At 38.0% G+C, this 23,579-nt stretch overlaps 1 protein-coding gene across 1 annotated transcript in view; it reads left to right on the forward strand.

The window, feature by feature from the left end:
* The window catches only part of FBLN7 (fibulin 7), a 330,654-nt gene that overhangs the window by 166,561 nt on the left and 140,514 nt on the right, over nucleotides 1–23,579 (forward strand). Inside the window, exon 2 of the mRNA XM_053711966.1 lies at nucleotides 20,357–20,516. Coding sequence (XP_053567941.1) covers nucleotides 20,357–20,516 — 160 coding nt within the window. The remainder of the gene's footprint in view (nucleotides 1–20,356; nucleotides 20,517–23,579) is intronic.

Genomic DNA, 23,579 nt, shown 5'->3' on the forward strand with positions numbered 1-23,579 from the left:
GGCGAAGTCCTCATCCATGCAGCGAGAAGTCTTCATCCAGACGGCCTCTTCAATCTTCATCCTGGTGGCGAAGTCCTCATCCAAGCGGCGAGAAGTCTTCATCCAGGCGGCCTCTTCAATCTTCTTCCAGGCTGCATCTTCTATCTTGATATCGGTGGAGCGGGTCCATCCTGAAGACAACCTGCGCGGAGCATCCTCTTCATACTGTCGCCGCCGTACACTGAATCTTGTACGGCGGCAACCGTATGAAGAGGATGCTCTGCGCTGGATGTCTTCAGGATGAACCCGCTCCGCACTGCCGGGATAAAGATAGATAGCACCCATAACTCGTAATCTAGCTGTCTGTTATTTGTTATGGTTTCTTTAGTCGTAGTTTAATCCATTTGTAACACAGATATTTTATATATTTTAAGTTTATCAGATATAACATCAATCATATAAAGAAAGAAGACAAAAAAAGGTTCATCATTTGAGATCCAAAAGTGGTCTCCCCCTACTTGTGAATACCTTCTATAGAGCTACATTCTTCATCAGGAGGTCCATAAGTGGCCTCATATTTCTTAATGAAGATATGTAATGTGATAGGCAAGGGAAATGTCTTTCAATATTCTCAAAATTTGTCATATGGATTATTCAATGTACATCTTCTTTCATGTTTGTCATTTGTAGTGAATTGCCTTTGTATTGTGTAATGACATATGTTTGATTGCATGCCTCGCACTGAACCTCAATAAAAAAAATGCATATGGATTATCTGCTGGAGCATGCCTAGAACCTGTGAACTCAGTTATACAATGCCTGTGTCTAAACACTGAAGGGGGAGGGGGAGTTGGCTTCTCCAGGCAGCTTAGCTATGTAATTCATTTTGCTTATTTTTTTAAAATTATTTTAAAATACTTGCCAACAATTTATTTATGCAAACTATTTTTTTTAATTAATTAGCCCTTTTAGGATATGCACATATCTCAACATGTTTTATGTCTTTTTAAAGGGACAGTAAAACCAAAATTTAACTTTCATTATGCAGCTAGAGCATGCAATTTTAAACAACTTTCCAATTTACTTCTTTGTTTTGCAACATTGTATAACAAAGCTACAAATAATGTTCCAAAACACTGCTGCCATAGAGTACTAAAGCCTAGCTAGTTTTACTCTTCAATATAATATACCAAGAGAACAAAGTACATTTGAAGTTGTTTAAAATTGCATGCTCTATCCGAATCATAATAGTTTAATTTTGACTTTACTGTGTCCCTTTAAACATTTTACTGGGAATTTTGCATTTGGAGTTTAATATCTCTTTAAATTGTAAGCTACATTCACTTTAAAGCAAAATGCAACATTCTTTCTAGAGAAAAATTTAAGCTGCAAAACAGATGTCAGGGTGGGCATTTGTTTTATCATTCGAATGGCGAACACCATATTTTCCATTACAATGCTATTTCCTTGCTTTCACCTTAGTCTCCTTTTATATAGCCTCTCTCTTCTAATTACCAATACAATTTAAATAATTAAAATAATGATTGTTTAAGACAATTATATACACTGCTAGTCAAAAGTTTGTAGACAAGGCTGGAAGGAAATAGCTTCTCTGTGAAAATGTAGATTTGTAAATCTTCCAAGTTATGTTTTGCCGGCCCTTTCAATTGATCATAGCAAAGAAAACCTGTGTCTAATGTAGGTTGCTTTTGTGATTCATGTACAGCTGTTTCTCAGATACATTCCACACATTTATATGGGTCTGTATTTAAAGAGACACTAATGTAATGCATTGTATGTTTCAGCAATTAAAGGGACACACACTCAAGTCAAAATTAAATTTTCATGATTCAGATGGAGCATGCAATTTTAAACAACTTTTCAATTTACTTCCATTAATAAAATGTGCACAGTCTTTTTACATTTACACTTATAAAGTCACCAGCTCCTACTGACCATGTGCAAAAATTCATAGAATATACGTATGTTGATTTGTGATTGGCTGATAGCTATCACATGATGCAATGGGAGCATAAATAAACATAACTTTGAAATGTTTTAGAAAAAATCTACTACTCATTTGAAGTTCAGAATAAGTGCTATTGCATTGCCTTGTTATCATGCATGTGTTAATCAAATGCATGATAATGCAAATATACTGTATTTACTGGTTCTTTAAGCATTGTATTGCATAAGATCTACATACAATTATAAGAAAATAACAGGAGGAGCACATCATCTCTTTGAAAAAAAAAAGTAAAGCTCAGCAGAGTAAGTCTTGTGTAAAAAGTTATCTTTTAGGGCTAGATTTATCAACGCTGAGGCGTACAGGGGCGCGTATACGCGCCCCTGTACGCCTCAGCTCGCCTGTGGCGGGGCGAAATTACCCGCAGGTAATTAACATTGCACACGAGCGCAATTTTGCGCTTGCGTGCAATCCCGCCCCCTGCCCGCGCACAGCCAATCACGCGCGGGCAGGAGCTGTCAATCTCCTCGGTCGGATTTGATCGAGGAGATTGAATTTCGCCACAATAGAGGTGGCGAAGATGTTAGGGAAGCAGCAGTCTGGTGACCGCTGCTTGATAAATCTTGGCGAGCAAGTTCTTGAAAGAGCTTGCAGCCAAAGAGGCTTGATAAATGGAGCCCTTAGTTACTGCCCAGCTGCAGGTAAGAAATGAAGAAATGAACTGCAGTCAATCAGCATTAGCAGTGCTGAGGTCACGAACTGTTTTACTGTGATCTCATGAGATTTGACTTAACTCTCCTGAGATTTCATAGTAAACTTTTAAAGGGACACTGAACCCAAATTTTTACTTCTGTGATTCAGATAGAGCATGCAATTTTAAGCAACTTTCTAATTTACTCCTTTTATCAATTTTTCTTCGTTCTCTTGCTGTCTTTATTTGAAAAAGAAAGCATCTAGGCTATTTTTTTGCTTCAGAACTCTGGACAGCACTTTTTATTGGTGGATGAATTTATCCACCAATCAACAAGAACAACCCAGGTTGTTCCCCAAAAATGGGCCGGAATCTAAACTTACATTCTTGCATTTCAAATAAAGATACCAAGAGAATGAAGAAAATTTGATAATAGGAGTAAATTAGAAAGTTACTTAAAATGTCATGCTCTATCTGAATCACGAAAGAAACAATTTGTGTTCAGTGTCCCTTTAAACTGAATAGGGAAATAACATTAATGTGCACGAGGCTCACTCCTCTGGCTGTCCTGGGACAGGCATACTGATTTGCTGCTTAAAGTCCTTTGCAATGGGGTTTGAATACTTAGGACATTTTGAGGTAAAATATCTTTCTTTCTTACATAAAGATGTTCAGGTGATATTTTCTAGTCAGCTTTTTACAGTTATTTTGCATCACTTTCAAGTGTTTCTACATTTGGGTATCATGGCCCTTTAAACTTCAAAATCCAAAGTGGCAACTCACATTTAATAAAGCACTATCATGACTGCTAAAAAAGCAAACCAAGCTCTCATCACTGTGATGCTTGTATCAGCATTATAAGTTTATAATAGACACAACAGGAGCATATATGATGATTTCCCAATAAAACCATTTATTAAAACAAAACTACACGTTTCTCAGTGTTCAGCACAGTTTCTCAGTTTCCAAACATGTCTGGTATTCAGGTTTATGCAACAAGTGCAGACCTTAATGTGAAATCAACACATTTGCTCTTGTTGTTACTTTTACCAACTTACATGCTCATATGAGTATCACTGTAATGAGAGATTGGGTTCTGCTGAGGGGTGTCTGCTGGACCTTTAATAAATATGAATATTGCATAAAAGTGATTTTTTATGTTTTCATCTACTTAATATGTTTGTGTTTATATGTGTATATATGTCTGTAAATACATATATACACATATATACAGTTGAAATAAAAGTATGTGAACCCTTTGGAATGATATGGATTTCTGCACAAATTGGTCATAAAATGTGATCTGATCATCATCTAAGTCACAACAATAGACAATCACAGTCTGCTTAAACTAATAACACACAAAGAATGAAATGTTGCCATGTTTTTATTGAACACACCATGTAAACATTCACAATGCAGGTGGAAAAAGTATGTGAACCCTTGGATTTAATAACTGGTTGAACCTCCTTTGGCAGCAATAACTTCAACCAAACGTTTCCTGCAGTTGCAGATCAGACGTGCACAACGGTCAGGAGTAATTCTTGACCATTCCTCTTTACAGAACTGTTTCAGTTCAGCAATATTCTTAGGATGTCTGGTGTGAATCGCTTTCTTGAGGTCATGCCACAGCATCTCAATCGGGTTGAGGTCAGGACTCTGACTGGGCCACTTCAGAAGGCGTATTTTCTTCTGTTTAAGCCATTGTGTTGTTGATTTACTTCTATGCTTTGGCTCATTGTCCTGTTTAAACACCCATCTTCTGTTGAGCTTCAGCTGGTAGACAGATGGCCTTAAGTTCTCCTGCAAAATGTCTTGATAAACTTGGGAATTCATTTTTCCTTCGATGATAGCAATCCGTCCAGGCCCTGACGCAGCAAAGCAGCCCCAAACCATGATGCCCCCACCACCATACTTCACAGTTGGGATGAGGTTTTGATGTTGGTGTGCTGTGCCTCTTTTTCGCCACACATAGTGGTGTGTGTTTCTTCCAAACAACTCAACTTTGGTTTCATCTGTCCACAGAATATTTTGCCAGTACTGCTGTGGAACATCCAGGTGCTCTTGTGCAAACTGTAAACGTGCAGCAATTTTTTGTTTGGACAGCAGTGGCTTCCTCTGTGGTATCCTCCCATGAAATACATTCTTGTTTAGTGTTTTACATATTGTAGATTCGCTAACAGGGATGTTAGCATTTGCCAGTGACTTTTGTAAGTCTTTAGCTGACACTCTAGGATTCTTCTTCACCTTATTGCGCAGTCTGCGCTGTGCTCTTGCAGTCATCTTTACAGGACGGCCACTTCTAGGGAGAGTAGCAGCAGGACTGAACTTTCTCCATTTATAGACAATTTGTCTTACCGTGGACTGATGAACAGCAAGGCTTTTGTAGATACTTTTATAACCCTTTCCAGCTTTATGCAAGTCAACAATTCTTAATCGTAGGTCTTCTGAGAGCTCTTTTGTGCGAGGCATCATTCACATCAGGCAATGCTTCTTGTGAAAAGCAAACCCAGAACTGGTGTGTGTTTTTTATAGGGTAGGGCAGCTGTAACCAACACCTCCAATCTCATCTCATTGATTGGACTCCAGTTGGCTGATATCTCACTCCAATTAGCTCTTGGAGATGTCATTAGTCTATGGGGTTCACATACTTTTTCCACCTGCATTGTGAATGTTTACATGGTGTGTTCAATAAAAACATGGCAACATGTCATTCTTTGTGTGTTATTAGTTTAAGCAGACTGTGATTGTCTATTGTTGTGACTTAGATGATGATCAGATCACATTTTATGACCAATTTGTGCAGAAATCCATATAATTCCAAAGGGTTCACATACTTTTTCTTGCAACTGTACACATATAAATACATATGTACACACATATATATATATATATATATATATATATACACACACATATAAATACATATATACACATATATACACATATAAATACATATGTACACACATATTAACATATATATAAATATATATATATACACACATATAAATACATATATATACACACATATAAATACATATATACACAGATATAAACATATATATATACACATACATATCCATCTTTAGACATGTATATGCATGTATGTCTGTTAAAGTCCTTTGTCTGCCTTTTTATTTCCTAACACCTTATTTTTTAATATTTTTATATTAGATTGTGTTATTATGAGTTACTGTACGTTGTAATGTAATTTTGATGTGTTTGGTGACACTTTTTAGTTTTGTGAAACATTTAACCAGAGTTTTAAGGTCACGGTAATCATTCTAGCATAAATCAACTAGAAAACCTGATATTGCTTACATTCAAACAATAGGGCACCATTTGTAATCTGGCCTATAGTGTGTCTTTACTTTCAATGAGAACCGATAGTCACATGCTCATATTACAAGTCATCGTTTAAGTGTTGTGATTACGTGCATAATACCGTTTTACTTTTAATGCTTTTGAAAAACAGTTATTTACTTTTGTTGCTTCTTATTGTGCACTAAAATACATAGAAGGTGTATAGCAAACAGATTTGCATAATCAACAGATGCAAGATAACAAGACAATACAATAGCATTTACTCTGAATTTCAAATGAGTAGTAGATTCTTTTATAACACATTTCAAAGTTATGTATATTTCCACTCCCCCTGTACCATGTGATAGCAATCAGCCAATCACAAATGCATATACGTATAGTCTGAGTTCTTGCACATGCTCAGTAGGAGTTGGTGACTCAAAAAAGTGTAAATATAAAAGACTGTGCACATTTTTTTTAATGGAAGTAAATTGGAAAGTTGTTTAAAATTACATGCTGTATCTGAATCATTAAAATGTAATAAAACTTGAGTGTCCCTTTAACCAAAAACTCCACTACTTGAGCGGAATGTTTGCGTATAATTTTCTTTGCGCTTGACCGTTATCTAACATCAATCTTTGTGTGGGCCCTCGTACAAATCTATTATGTGAGGGACTTGCAATAGCAGCTCCATGCCACTAATATTTTTGGGCCCTATGTATTTAACCCCTGGAAAGTGGTAAAACCCATATGTAAAGTGCTGCTTACAGCTCCTGATTGGCACAGTTGTGCAACTGCTGCTTCTGATTTGCAGAACTACTAGGTCAGAGCTGCAAGCCTTGAGGCACCTGAGCAAATGTTTAACTAAGCGTTTAAATACTTTGCAGGGATGAAATACATAATAAGTTATCACATATAGTAAGAATCCAATTATCTCCCAGCATTTCCTGGAGGTTTCTCAGAATGCGAGAGGTTACAGTGCTTGTGGGCAGTGGACTACAGGGGTTTTGTCGGTAGGACCATGTTGTGAAGATAATGAAGGGAGGCTCAGCAGGTGGGCTGTGGATAAGTGATCACCTGGCTATTAAAACTTATATAAGGGCTTTATAGAGAAATTAAAGTCAAATTTAAACTTTCATGATTCAGAAAGAGCATGCAGATTTAAGAGACTTTCCAGTTGGCTTCCATTGTCAAATTTTGTTTTTTTATATGCACACTTTTTGATGCACCACCTCCTACAGAGCATCTGCACAGATTCTCAGTGTATAAGCATACTAGTCTGTAATTGGCTGATGGCTATCACAATACAGGGGGTTTGACAAAAAAAAATGTCTGTTTATTATGCTTAATGTAGTGAAGAGGCGAGCGCCAAAAAAGGCTGATGTGGCGGAGTGGTAGATTAAAACAGTATTAATGTGACGTATACAAGAATTGTTAAGTTTAATACATAACACAAATAAATACAATATATAATAATATCATGGATCCATGTAACAGTGGTTTGTTTAAAAAATCAGATAAAAACAATTAAAAACAAATGGAAAAAATGTCTTGTCTGTTTATTATGCACTTGTTAATTATGCAATTCTACTGTGTTTAATGGTCCTTTAATTTTAAGAGGGACTTCTGGGTTTTAAAACAAGGGATCATGGGGGTCTCTTGGACTTTTTGATCACCTGTTATAAGGGTAAATAATTAGTGTAAATTATAATAAGTGTAAAATGTCCTTTAACATATTTTTTTTTTTTTTTTTTTTTATTGTGCTTTTACTTTAACCCCCAAGACATACACTGTTTATAAGAGCAGGCGATTACCTTTTAAATAGTTCCCTTAAAGGAATAAGAAACCCAAAAATGTTCTTTCAGGATTCAGATAGAACATACGATTTCAGACAACTTTCCAATTCACTTTTATTATTAGATTTGCCTCATTCTCTTAGTATGCTTTGTTGAAGATGCAGCAATGCACTACTGAGAGCTAGATGAACACATCTGGTGGTCCCATTACAACAGACAAACATGTGCTGCTAACAATCATCAGCTAGCTCCCAGTAATGTATTACTGCTCCTGTGCCTATATCTAGATATGCTTTTTTTCAACAAAGGATACCAAGAAAATGAAGCAAATTAGATAACAGAAGTAAACTGATTTTTTTTTTTTAAATATGCTCTATCTAAATGATGAAAGAAAATAAATTGGTTTTGTGTCCCTTTAATTCCTCTGCAGATGCCCTACACTTCCTCACAGTGCTCCATAAGTGCAAGGAGGGTTAAAGGGGTATCTAAAAGGCACTGCATTTAAAGGGCTACTAAACCCAAATTTTCTTTCCTAACACATGGAGAGTCCACAACGTCATTCTAATTACTAGTGGGAATATCACACCTGGCCAGCAGGAGGAGGCAAAGAGCCCCACAGCAAAGCTATTAAGTGTCACTCCCCTACCCATAAGTTTTGGTGTCTGAAGAATTGAATCTTTTTTGGGTACCTTTCCCTACAAACAAGGATTTGGGTTTAGCTGAGTACACGTCAATCTCTTCAGTAGAATAGTGGTGGCTTTTAAGCAGTTAGGAAGTTGTGAGGTGGTTCTTATTTTGTTTCCTAACATATTGCTGCCCTAGTTATAGAAAGCCAGAGTTGGTTACTCTGTTCTTTCTTTTTCTCTGTGAGGAGTATGTGTCCTTTCACGCCTTGTGAGCTGTCGTCCTGCCTGACAGCTAGATTGCATGTAAGTGCCTTTTGTCTTCTAGGTATTGGAGACTTGCACTTAAGAAGATTGAGCTGCAACTTTATTTTGGGACATATTATATCCTTTATATAGGATATTTATAGGTAGGGTGCAGACACTGTATTTGTGATTAAGAAGACTAAGGGGTTAATACTTTTATTGGGTTAAAGTATATCCTTTATTGTTCACTGTGGCTCTTGTTCTATTTATACATAAGGGTTAATGTATATTTAGGAGATTGGGCTAATTTGTTTGGACTATTTAACGGTCTTACAGAAAATGGTAAAACCTTGTTTGGACCTGGTCTGGCAGAAATTATTTCTGATATTACGGGTGGAAAAAGGTCTTTTCTACCACAAGACAAGAAGAACAGAACTAAAGGACGTTAAAGTAATTTTCGTTCCTTTCGTAACTTCAAAGGTCAAATGTCTTCCTCTCCCTCTTCCAAGCAGGAGCAGTCCAAGTCTTCTTGGAAGCCCAATCAGTCTTGGAATAAGGGGAAGCAATCTAAGAAACCCTCAGCTGAGTCTAAGTCAGCATGAAGGGTCGGCACCTGGTCCGGGATCAGATCAAGTGGGGGGCAGACTTTCCCTGTTTTATCAAGCGTAGGTACGAGATGTCCCAGATCCTTGGCCTGTGGACATAGCATTTTAGGGGTACAAAATAGAATTCAAATCTTGCCCTCCCAGGGGCAGATTCCACCTCTCAAGATTATCTGCAGACCAGGTAAAAAAGAGAGACATTCTTGAACTGCGTTCAGGATATTTTTTCCCTGGGAGTAATTGTTCCAGTTCCACTAAGAAACAGGGTCTAGGATTTTATTCAAACCTGTTTGTGGTTCCCAAAAAAGAGGGAACTTTTTTGACCCATTTTAGACCTGAAGTGTTTCAACAAATTTCTCAGGGTACCGACCTACAAAATGGAAACCATTCGTTCCATTCTTCCTTTGGTTCAAGAGGGTCAGTTCATGACGACTATAGACCTGACGGACGCATATCTTCATGTTCCCATCCACAGGGATCATCACAAATTCCTGAGATTAGACAAGCACTTTCAGTTTGTGGCCCTTCTGTTTGGCCTTGCCACAGCTCCCAGAATCTTCTCAGAGGTTATGGGGGCTCTCGTGGCAGTGGTCAAGTCTCAGGGAAATGCTGTGCCGCCCTACCTCGACGACATATTGGTTCAGGCGGCATCTTTTCAACAAGCAAACTCTCATACAGAGATCTTGTTGTCTTTTCTACGTTCCCATGGATGGAAAGTGAATCTAGAAAAGAGTTCCCTTGTTCCAGCTACACGGGTGGTTTTCTTAGGGACCATCATAGATTCCCTATCTATGAAAAATTTTCTGACAGAGGTCAGAAAATTAAAAATTCTCTCCAATTGCCTCTCTCTTCAGTCTACTGTTCGGCCATCAGTGGCTCAATGCATGGAGGTTATTGGTCTGATGGTCGCTTACATGTCCATCATTCCCTTTGCTCAATTCCATTTGAGAGCTCTGCAATTATGTATGCTTAGACAATGGAACGGCGACCATTCGGATCTGTCTCAGAGGATAGATCTAGACCAGTCGACAAGAGACTCTCTCCCATGGTAGCTTTCTCAGGACCATCTGTCTCAGGGCATATGCTTTTGGAGACCTTCCTAGGTGATCGTGACCATGGACGCCAGCCTGCTAGGCTGGGGAGCAGTCTGGGACTCATTAAAGGCGCAGGGACTCAGGAGGAGTCTGCTCTCCCCATAAACATCTTGGGGTTGAGAGTGATTTACAATGCTCTGATGGCTTGGCCTCAATTGTCCTTAGCCCGGTTTATCAGGTTCCAGTCAGGCAACATCACCTCAGTGGCTTACATCAACCACTAGGGAGGAACTCAGAGTTCCTTAGCCATGAAGGAGGTGGTTCGGATTATTCAGTGGGCAGAAGATCACAATTGTTGTCTATCTGCCATCCAAATTTCAGGAGTGGACAACTGGGAGGCGGATTTTCTGAACAGACAGACTTTTCATCCCAGGGAGTGGGCTCTTCATCCGGAGGTGTTTTCCAGGTTAACCCTCAAGTTGGGGGGTGCCGGAGTTGGATCTGATGGCGTCTCGACAGAATGCCAAGCTTCCAAGGTACGGTTCAAGGTCAAGAGATCCGCAGGCCGCTCTGATAGATGCTCTGGGCATTCCTTGGGTTTTTGGTCTAGCATATCTGTTTCCTCCGTTTGCGCTCTTTCCACGAGTCATTGGTCGTATCAAACAGGAAAGAGCGTTGATAATTCTAATAGAAAAATACAAAAAAAGGAGAACAGCGCTAACTAAAAGCTACAGGATGTGTGAAATAGCAGCAGTTTAATAAAAACAAGTACAATATATCAAATGGCATAAAAACACAATGGTACAGAATGGGACGTCTCCCAAGCTATTAATAGCAGCTCAATGCCTCTACATATAAAATAACCCTATTCAGGGCTAGTATAACACATGAATAACAAATTATCACAAAAATGAAAAAATGGCAATGCAGCTTACAATGTATCAGCAATAGTTGCTTTTAAATTAGTTGGAGACCAAATAGCAATATATGCAGAAAAAATAGAAAATGTGCGTGCCTAAGTCAACACCTACTAGGTAGATATCACAAAACACAGTCACTGAATGTCCCGTGGTTAATGGAGAGATTCAGCTCTATCTCCAATAAGATAAAAAGCAGGTATGTTACCTTGTTGGATTATGTCCTGGCATACATGCCGTGGTTCCTCACTGATGTAAATTTTCTCCCCTTAGTGGTTTATCCCTTAGGATAAAAGGGGACTCAGTGCCTCTGAGGATATTACCTGATGGCTTTGGCACTTATGGCCTTTATCTTTGTGAGAAAGTTGTGTCAACGGACATTAAGTTGGCATCTCCTCTTCTCCGTTTGCCTAGGATTGTGGGAGTCACGTGATTTATTCTGCATTGTCAGAGGATGGTAATAGGATCCTTGATGGAATTACAGCTGATCCACTTCGTTAGAAATTATCGCTAGTAGCAATTTCACCCAGATATACTGTGCTGGGGTATTTGCGGTCTTTGCAGCTGTTCCTTCTCTTGTTTCTTTATCGCAAGTAGCGATTCCTTCCAAATGTCCTTTCTGATAATAGTATTCAGGTTGATACTATCTTACAATAAAAACAAAGCTTCTTTTTTCTTTTGGTGTATTCCGTTATCTTTGGTCCGTGCATTGGACCAAGTAATGCAGATAGAGGAGTGGGTCCTTTCCCGGAGTTCAAGCAAAGAAGTCCTATAAATTATATAGCCGTGTCAGCCTGGTGTAGGGGCTAACACACTTGGAATGAATACAGTCCTGGTCAACGTGTTTCACCTCTTTAGGGCTTTATCAAGACAACCTTTATTTGATTTAGAAAAACAACTAATCACAGAATTAAAGCAGAAAACAGAAATAAGATTTTTAGATAAATATATAGAATTGGGAATTATACCTAGAGTTTAAAGTTTGAAAAAAATCTGCACATTTGAATTAAAAGAGAATCTCCAGAAAGAATGGGATTCAGCTTTAGAAAATGCTTCACTCACATTATTAAACATTTTAAAAAAATGACGTGAGCACTCACGAAAATCTGTAGAAACAAACAAACTAACACTAAAGAATAAATTGAGTGACAAAATAGAGTTAAGGAGGATTACTCAAACATGAAAGGGGAGATGGAAGATACAAATTCAGAAACAATTAATGCGAAAAATAATACATCAGCAAAACCGAATGGGAAAAGGACAACACAATCCCATAAGGAAACCGAGCGTAGTTATTGACCGAGACACCAGCAATTTTCATACAATCAGTATAAAAAACCCTATCAAGAGAAAGGTAACACTGCTAGGAATATACAAAATAAATCACACAGAGACACAAGAGTGTATAGAGATAATTACGATAATGATTTTAATCAATATAAATATGAGAGAAGAAATAGAGATCTAAGAGAATATAATAATGATGACAAAAATGGATGGCGCCAAAATAGAGATTTTAGAGGCCGGAGAATGCATTATGACAATCAATCTAGTGAAACTAGATACATCAAACAGAAGGATTTGTCATTTAATAGGGAGTATGGACAAACAGAATTTGAGAGAAATAGAAATTAACCATAGGAAAGGGACAATAGATAGTAAGGTACAAATCAAAGCTACTATGAAAGGGATAGAAGACACCAAGGAACCAACAATAATTATAAAAAAGAATGGCACACAAGAGATAATTACATACCACATCGACATATGCAACAGGAAAGGAATCAAGATAGGAATTGGATAGTTCAGACCTCCAATAGATTTCAACATCTAGAGGAAGAAAAATACCCGGAAAGTGTGAATTATTTTTTAGAAATGAGCCCACAGAGAGCAGGGCCCCTCAAGAAATTTAGAACACAAAAAGATCCACCAATAAGGTTAAGAAAAAGATCAAGAGAGGGACAAGAGGAGGAAGAAGAATTAGAAAGAGAGCAAAAGAGAGAAAAGTAGCAAAAAATAATGGTATCTTCAATCTAAGTAACAAAGTTCTAAAAAAAGAAGAAGAGAGAGTACTCAACTTAGGCCTAAGTTTCGCACCAACAGTAAGACTCAACAAATTCAATACACATATTCACGTCAGTCAATTCGTCAGGAAACTGACCTTAAAGAAATACTTTATGAAAAACTCTATTATAAGTAATTGGAGGGGAGATGGAACATTAGCCACCAATTCTCAAAGTTTTATTACACCATCATTCACTAATTCTCAGAGCACTACTACACCACCAATTAAACTCTCAGACTTAAAAGTCAAATCTAAGTTCTACCCTACAAACGAGAAGGGTAGAAATCTAGAACTATTTAAAAAATTGGTCCAAAAAGACATAAAAAAAGGCCAAAATAAAAAAGAATGTAGCCACCAATTTGACATTTAAAGAGAGAGAGCAGTATTGAAAGAACTACAAGACAATAAAGAAATAATCATAAAGCCAGCAGACAAATGTGGGGGTGTAGTGATCATGGATAGATCAAGCTATTTACAAGAAGCCCATAGACTCCTGGGTTACACTGATACTTACCAGCAACTGAAATTAGATCCTACTAAAAAAATCTGTACTAGACTAACAAATATGTTAGATGAAGTGAAATGTAAACTAATCTTAACAAATAAAGAGTATGAATTTCTGTATCAGAAAGTACCAAAAAATCCAATATTTTACTTCTTACCCAAGATACACAAAAGTTTAGTAAACTCCCCCCCCCCCCCGGCAGACCCATAATATCGGGAATTAACTCCCTTACGTCAAACCTATCCCAATACATCGACGGCTTTCTCCAAAACTATATAAAAAAAACTGCCATCTTATCTGAAAGACACTACAGATATTTTAAATGGCCTGGAAGAATTAACGTGGGATTCACAGTACACGCTAGTAACATGTGATGTCTCGTCCCTATATACCAGTATTAATCAATAACTAGGTATAAGGGCTGTAAAATGTGAACTTGACAAAGACCAGACACTAGCCATTGAGCAAACAATATTCATTCTAGACAGCATTAAATTCATCTTGAATCAGAATTATTTTTCGTTTGCAGATAAATTCTATATACAGATGAGAGGCACGGCTATGGGCACAAGATTTGCACCCAGCTATGCTAATAATTTTATGGGTAATTGGGAAAATTATTTTTTCCCGAAACATAGTCTGGGTGTGAATCTTGTGCTCTACAAAATGTACATCGATGATGTGTTTTTTGCATGGAGAGGAGAGTCAAGGGAGCTAGAAATTATACTTGAAGATATGAATCAAAATAATATAGGATTGAAATTCACTAGTACATATAGTAAGGAACATATAACATTCTTGGATTTGGACATAGAGGCTGTGGGAAATAAACTGTCAACCAAAACACATTTCAAAGAGGTAGACGCCAACAACCTCATTCATTATAATAGCTGTCATTTGAAAAGTTGGAAAATAATATCCCTAAGGGACAATACTGCACTGATATGAGGGATTATGAAACATAAATTAAAATCTTGGAACATAAATTTACAGACAGAGGTTAAAATACTATATCAGACAAAAATAGACACTAGAGACAGTAGAGACAGAAAGAGTTTGCTAACATACAAACAAAGGAATAGTAGACGTCAAAGTGTAAATAATGACAATATGATAAATGTTCCATTTATTACGAATTTTAATCATGAGAACCAACTAATAACCAAGATCCTGAGAAAACACTGGCACCTAGTACAAACGGATCCAGTTATAGTAGAGAAAGTAGTAGATACACCAAAAATTTTATATAGAATAGCAAAAAAATCTAAAAAACCTTCTGTCTCCGAGTGAACTAGCACAACATAAAAAGAAGAACTATGAAGTAGGTATGGGAGGCCAGATTTTGAAAAGTTTTTTTCCTTGCTTTGTATGAAGGGCATGCCAACATAGTAACAAATTGAAAACTCTTATTTGTTATTAAGACATAATAAGATGTCAAGATAAATGGATTATATATGAATGCAAATGTAAAAAATTATATATAGGAGAAACAACCAGGACCCTAAGGGAACGACTAAGAGAACACATGTCCTGCATTAACAGAGGTAACCTAGATACCTGTTTATATAGCCATTTCAAACCATATTGGAGAGGAGGTGATTGGGAGAAAATAGTATTGAGATTGGAAGCAGAATTAATCTATAAACTAGACACATTACATCCAAAAGGACTTTACTCTGAAATTGACATATCACCATTTATGTAAAGAAGAATTATATAACACCTTAGAGTCCATCTACTTGAATATAAGACTAATTATGTCCCTTTTTTTCAAAATATAGAGTATAAACTAACATTACAGGTTTTTAACTTCCCAAGGATAGAGATCGTAACCATCTATGATGTAGGTCAAAAGAAAAAACAGAACATTGGAACAATAAGCTAAATAAGCTAAACCTAGGTTTAAGAATTTGATAATAAGATAAGAGAGAGGATATCTAAATACCAATGTATCTTCATATTATTATCTCAAAGCCTTATGAGCTATATAATATAGGAGCCATAGTATTATTGAAATATGCATAATACTGAATGTTCAAAATATTATCTCTGTTGAAACATTTTCTGAATATAGAACAGAAGTTGTGAGACCAAAATGGCACATATTTGATATGAAATATACCAATTGACTAAACTAGAAAGTTGTGAGACCAAAATAGATTTGTTTATAGAAACTATTACCAAAAGTCCACCTTAAATAAGAATTGTAGAAATCCTAAAAATAAGATGTCTTGATAAAGCCCTAAAGAGGCGAAACGCGTTGACCAGGACTGTATTCATTCCAAGTGTGTTAGCCCCTACACCAGGCTAACACGGCGATACAACTTATAGGACTTCTTTGCTTGAACTCCGGGAAAGGACACACTCCTCTATCTGCATTATTGAGTCCAGTGCATGGACCAAAGAGATAAGAGACAAACGGAGTACACCAAAAGAAAAAAGAAGCTTTGTTTTTATTGTAAGATAGTATCAACCTGAATACTATTATCAGAAAGGACATTTGGAAGGAATCACTACTTGCGATAAAGAAACAAGAGAAGGAACAGCTGCAAAGACCGCAAATACCCCAGCATAGGATATCTGGGTGAAATCACTACTTGCGAAAATTTCTACCGAAGTGGATCAGCTGTAATTCCATCAAGGATCCTATTACCATCCAAAGATGATGCGGAAGTAAATCACATGACTCCCATGATCCTAGGAAAACGGAGAAGAGGATACGCCAACTTAATGTCCGTTGACACAACTTTCTCACAGAGATAAACGCCATAAGTGCCAAAGCCATCAGGTAATATCCTCAGAGGCACCTTTTATCTTACGGGATAAACCGCTAAGGGGAGAAAATTTACATCAATGAGGAACCACGGCACGTATGCCAGGACGTAATTCAACACGGTAACATACCTGCTTTTTATCTTATTGGAGATAGAGCTGAATCTCTCCATTAACCACTGGACATTCAGTGACTGTGTTTTGTGATATCTACCTAGTAGGTGTTGACTTAGACATTTTCTATTTTTTCTGCATATATTGCTATTTGGTCTCCAACTAATTTAAAAGCAACTATTGCTGATACATTATAAGCTGCATTTACCATTTTTTAATTTTTGTGATAATCTGTTATTCATGTGTTATATTAGCCCTGAATATGGTTATTTTATATGTAGAGGCATTGAGCTGCTATTAATTGCTTGGGAGACGTCCCATTCTGTACTTTTCGCCCATTGTGTTTTTATGCCATTTGATATATTGTACTTGTTTTTATTAAACTGCTGCTATTTCACACACATCCTCTGAGACCTTAATCTGTAGCTTTTAGTTAACGCTGTTCTCCTTTTTTGTATTTGTACTTGACAGTAGATATGTGCATGATCGAAAAATTTGTTTTGGTTCGGTTCGGATCGATTCAGAGTTTTTCGAATTTTGTTTCGGATCGATTCGAATTCGGAAAACTTTGAATGAATTCGTTTCGGATTTGTTTCGGATTCGAAAAATTCGGCTGGATTCGGTTCAATTCGGTTCGATTCGGTTCGGAAATTCAAAATTTCGGTATGTGTGCTGTGTATTAGACTAGTATAATGTACTGTATATTAGGTGTAACCCATAGCAGAGTGATATAACCTAATATACTGTACAATACTAGTGTAATCCATGGCCATCCGAATTTACTGAAGAAATCCGAACTAATTCGGATTTATTCGATAAATTCGGCAGTATTTTAATTCAGAAATTCGGATCGATCTGAATCTCCGAATTTGCAGAATTTGCAGAATTTCTGAATCGATCCGAAACGAATTGCACATGTCTCCTTGACAGTCTAACTGGAGGAGTTATTCTGAGAATAGCAGGATTAGGTTGTAATTTCATTAGGCCTTGTATTCATCTACTTGGTAATTCTAATAGCTCCTGCATGGCCTTGCAGGATCTGGTATGCACACCTAGTGAAGATGTCATCTCTGCTACCTTAGAGCTTTCCTCTGAGGAAAGACCTTCTAATTCAGGGTGCTTTCCTCCATCCAAATCTCGTTTCTCTGAAGCTGACTGCTTGGAGATTGAACGCTTAATTCTGGCTAAGCGTGGGTTTGAGACCATGCTGCAGGCTCGCAAACCTGTTACTCATAAAATTTACCATTAAATATGGCGTAAATATCCTTATTGGTGTGAATCAAAGAGCTACTCTTGGAGTAGGGTCAGGATTCCTAGAATTTTGTCCTTTCTCCAGGAAGGTCTGGAGAAAGGATTGTCAGTCAGTTCTCTGAATGGTCAGATTTCTGCATTATCTTTTCTTTTACATAAGCGTCTGGCGGATGTGTCAGATGTTCAATCTTTTTGTCAGGCCTTGGTTAGAATTAGGCCTGTGTTTAAGCCTGTTGCTTCTCCTTGTAACCTTAACCTTGTTCTTAAAGGTTTGCAGCAGGCTCCGTTTGAGCCAATGCATTCCATAGATATAAAATTATCTTGGAAGGTTTTGTTTCTTTTTGCTATTTCTTCTGCTCGGAGTGTTTCAGAACTCTCAGCTTTGCAGTGTGATTCACCTTACCTTATTTTTCATGCGGATAAGGCGGTTCTTCGTACTAAATTGGGGTTTCTTCCTAAAGTGGTTTTGGATAGAAATATTAATCAGGAAATTGTTGTTCCTTCTCTCTGTCCCAATCCTTCTTCTCATAAGGAATGTCTGTTGCACAACTTGGATGTTGTGCATGCTCTAAAATTCTACCTACAGGCGTCTAAGTATTTTCGCCAGTCTTCTACGTTGTTTGTTTGTTTCTCAGGAAAGCATAAGGGTCAGAAGGCTACTGCTACTTCTCTTTCCCTCTGGTTGAGAAGTATAATTCGTTTTGCTTTTGAGACTGCTGGTCAGCAGCCTCCTGAGAGAATTACAGCTAATTCCACTAGGGCTGTCTCCTCTTCTTGGGCTTTCAAAAATGAAGCTTCTGTGGAACAGATTTGCAAGGCTGCAACTTTGTCCTCTCTGCATACTTTTTCCAAATTCAAATTTGATACTTTTGCCTCGGCTGAGGCCTTTTTTGGGAGAAAGGTTCTTCAAACGGAGGTGCCTTATGTTTAGTTCTGACTGTCTTGTTCTCCCTCCCTATTCATTCCATGTCCTCTAGCTTGGGTATTGGTTTCCACTACTAATTGGAATGACGTCGTGGACTCTCGATGTCTTAAGAAAGAAAACAAAATTTATGCTTACATGATAAATTTCTTTCTTTCCGGATTTGGAAAGTCCACGACCCCATCCTTTATTTTTTACTAAACCTCAGGCACCTCTACACCTTTGTGTTATTCCTTTTTCCATTTCCCTTCGGTTGAATGACTGGGGATTATGGGTAGGGGAGTGACACTTAACAGCTTTGCTGTGGTGCTCTTTGCCTCCTCCTGCTGGCCAGGAGTGATATTCCCACTAGTAACTGGAATGACGTTGTGGACTCTCCATGTCCAAAAAGAAAGAAATTTATCAGGTAAGCATACATTTTGTTTTTTTCTTTAAAGAGACTTTCCGGTCAAAATATAAATGCACACAGATTAATTACATCTCTGAATAGAAACATATTTGCAATATACTTGTATTGGCAAAAATGCTTCTAGTAAAAGTTATTACTGTTTTAGTGTTAGCATTTTTCCCTGCATGTGCATGTAAAGCATAGCAAGATATTCTCGGTGAACCATTATTTTAAATACTGCAGCTGTTCAGGGCACCAGTGGGGCTTGTATCATGTCAGCAATCAACAAATTGAGTCATTACCAGATGGTACAAGCACTTTAGGCTCTCTGAGCAAGTGTTGTGTTCAAAATGCTGGTGCACGGCGCATACTTAAATACACTTCTGAAACAGCTATAACTTTTACTAGAAACATTTTTACTAATACATGTATATTACAAAAATGCTTCTATTCAAAACTGAAATGTATCCAAGTAGATTCCAATTTTGGCTGAAATATCCCTTTAATGATTCAGATAGAGCATGCAATTTTAAGCAACTTTCTAATTTACTCCTATTATTAATTTTTCTTTGTTCTTTTGCTATCTTTATTTAAAAAGCAGGAATGTAATGCTTAGGAGCTGTCCCATATTTGGCTCATAACCTGGGTTATGCTTGCTTATTGGTTAGCCGCATGTAACCACCAATAAGCAAGCGCTATCCAGGGTGCTGAACCTAAAAGGGACTGGTTCCTAAGCTTTACAGTCCTGCTTTTTTAAAATAAAGATAGCAAGAGAACAAAGAAAAATTAATAATAGGAATAAATTAGAAGTTTGCTTAAAATTGCCTGCTCTATCTGAATCATGAAAGAAGAAATTTGTGTTTAGTATCCCTTTAACATGGAACTTTAGAGAATCATTAAATATCAATGTGTGAACAAAATGAACATTATGTTACACTTTAACTTCCTTTCTCCACAGAATATTATGATGCTATAAATTTTAATTGATCATAAAATGACCTGTTGCATCACTGCATAGTAAACGTGAGACCTTAATGTTCTCACAGGGTTAAATTTGAAACCTTAGTCACCATTAACACATGGCCTTAAGAGATAATAAATTTGTCTTATGTGAGTTTTAGTGTTGACAGAAGCAGAATAACACAGTCTTGTTGTATTGAAACAGCTGTTTTTTAATCACAGAACTGTCTCAACAAACAGCAGCTCCTGGCTGCCATCCGACAAATGCAGCAGTTTTTAAAGGGCCAAGAGACACGGTTTGCAGAAGGAATCCGTGTTATGAAAAGCAGGCTGAACACATTGCAAAATTCAGTGATCAAAGCAAGCCCTGATCAACCACCAAGTAAGTGTGTTAGAAATTACACATTAAAATGATTTATCTCTATTTAAGTTAGCAAAGCTTTTATATTGTAACTGGGGTGCTGTACACACACAATTTGTTCCTTAGCGTGTGCTTCTCTCTGTGAGTATGCTGTATATACACAAACATACACACTATTACACACACTCCCTTTGCATACATGCGCACACACACCCACCCACATATATATATATATATACACACACACACAGATATACATACAAACAAACACACAGTATTACACACACACACACTCCCTCGCATACATTATTATTATTATTATTATTATACTTTATTTATGAAGCGCCAACATATTCCGCAGTGCTGTCCATGGATACAATTCATTTAAATAAAACAATACAAGACTTGTAAGAGACAGGACAAAATTTACAAACACATACAGGAGGGACTGAGGGCCCTATTCCCGTGGGAACTTACAATCTAGAAGGGTAGGAGGTTGAGAAACAGGAGGTGAGGACTGTAAGATTTGGAAAGATGTTAATACAGAGTTAGATGAGGGAAATGTTAGGTAAGTGAAGTTAATTTATTTTTGAGTTGGGTGGTAGACTTCCCTGAACAGAAAAGTCTTCAGGGAACATTTAAAGGAAGACAGATTAGGGCAAAGCCTGACAGCACGAGGGAGAGTGTTCCAGAGGGTAGGTGCTGCACGACAGAAGTCCTGCAGTCTAGCATGAGAGGAGGTGATAGTTGCGGATGCAAGGAGCAGGTCATTGTTGGATCTTAGTGGACGGGCTGGAGTATACTTGTGTATTAGAGAGGATAGGTAGAGGGGAGCAGCGTTGGTGAGAGCTTTGTATGTAAGAGTGAGAATTTTGAATTTAATTCTGCTGTGAATGGGGAGCCAATGAAGGGACTCCCAGAGAGGTGCAGCAGATACAGAGCGACGGGAAAGGTGGATCAGCCTGGCAGAGGCATTTAGGATGGATTGAAGGGGGGAGAGGTTATTGCAGTAGTCAAGTTGTGAGATAACAAGGGAGTGGATTATTTGCTTGGTGGTGTCAGCGCTCAGAAAAGGCCGAATTTTGGAAATATTGCGTAGATGGTTGCGGCAGGATGTAGAAAGCGATTGGATATAGGGGACGAAGTATAGATTTTAGTCAAGTGGGACTCTGAGGCAGCGGACTTTGGGCGATGGGAAAATGGTGATACCGTCAACAGGGATAGAGAAGTCAGAAGTCGGCATAGAGCTTGAGGGGGGGATAAGAAGGAGCTCAGTCTTGGACATGTTAATCTTTAGGTGCTGAGAGGCCATCCAGGAAGAAATACCAGATAAGCAGTCGCTGACATGAGAAAGGACAGAGGGAGAGAGAGTAGGGGTGGAGAGGTAGATCTGGGTGTCATCAGCATAGAGGTGATATTTGAAGCCATAACTGTTGATAAGTTTACCCAGCAAAAAAGTATAGATGGAGAAGAGTAGAGGACCCAGAACAGATCCTTGAGGTACTCCAACAGACAGAGGCATAGGAGAGGAGGAGTCGCCAGCAAATGACACAGAAAAAGACCTGTGGGAAAGATAGTAGTGAATCCTGGAAAGAGCAGTGTCACAGAGGCCAAAAGAGCTAAGGGTCTGTAAGAGGAGGGGGTGGTCAACTGTGTCGAAGGCAGCTAAGAGGTCGAGTAAGATGAGTATAGAGTAGTTGCCAATATTTTTTGCAGAGAGAAGATCGTTTGTAACCTTGGTAAGGGCTCAGTTAAATGTTTTGGGTGGAATCCGGATTGCAATGGGTCAAGCAAGGAGTTGGTGGACAGGAAGTAAGTTAGGCGATTGTAAACTAGTTTTTCAAGGAGTTTTGATGTTAGTGGAAGCAGTGATATGGGGCTGTAGCTTTCGGGAGAATTAGGGTCGATGGAGGGTTTTTTGAGTATGGGAGTGACTTTTGCGTGTTTTAAAGAAGATGGGAATGAGCCGGTAGAGAGAGATAGGTTGAAGATGTGGGTAAGAGCAGGAGTGAGAGTGGAAGATAGGGAGGGTATTAGATGGGAAGGGATAGGGTCAAGTGGGCAGGTAGTGAGGCATGAGGAAGATAGTAAGGAAGAAACTTCATTCTCAGTAGCTGGATGGAAGATAGAGAGGGTGGCAGAGGGAGTTATTGGGCCTGTTGGAATATTGCAGGTTGGTGTTGGGATGTTGCTTCGGATAGTACATGTTTTGTTTAAAAGTAGTCTGCCAGGGCTTGAGCACTAAAGACAGACGGGGGTGGTGGAGCAGGTGGGTAGAGGAGAGAGTTAAAGGTGGAAAAGAGTCGTTTAGGGTTTGAGGAAAGAGTAGATATGAGAGAAGATACATGCACACACACATATATATATATATATATATATATATATATACACACACATACAGATATACATACAAACACACACACAGTATTACACACACACACACTCACTCACATACATACTTCTATACATATATAAATATATATATACTGTATATATACATACAGTGCTTTTTTGTAAAAGAAAAGGTGCCGGTACTAAAAAAAAACCCAATTGATTATTAATTGATATATCCTGCTCAGAACCTATGGGAAAAGCAAAGGGACAACATTATTTTCAATGTCTGATGTATTTTGCAGCCCTTCTTGTGAAAACTAGAGTATTTACATGATGATTACAAATATTCGGCGAGATTACGAGTTTTGCGGTAACAGGGGTGCGTTGCTAACAAGCATTTTTTTTTTAACACTCCCTTAAGACAACGCTGGTATTACGGTTTTTTTTAAACCCGGCGTTAGCCACAAAAAAGGTGAGCGGAGAGCAAAATTTAGCTCCACATCTCACCTCAATACCAGCGTTGCTTACGGTAGCGGTAAGCTGGCTAAACGTGCTCGTGCACAATTTCCCCATAGGAATCAATGGGGCAGATTCAGCTGAAAAAAAACCTAACACCTGCAAAAAAACAGCGTTCAGCTTCTAACGCAGTCCCATTGATTCCTATGGGGAAACAAAAGTTATGTCTACACCTAACACCCTAACATGAACCCCGAGTCTAAACACCCCTAATCTTATACTTATTAACCCCTG

Source organism: Bombina bombina, chromosome 4 (genome assembly GCF_027579735.1).
Source record: "Bombina bombina isolate aBomBom1 chromosome 4, aBomBom1.pri, whole genome shotgun sequence".
Classification (NCBI taxonomy): Eukaryota; Metazoa; Chordata; class Amphibia; order Anura; family Bombinatoridae; genus Bombina; species Bombina bombina.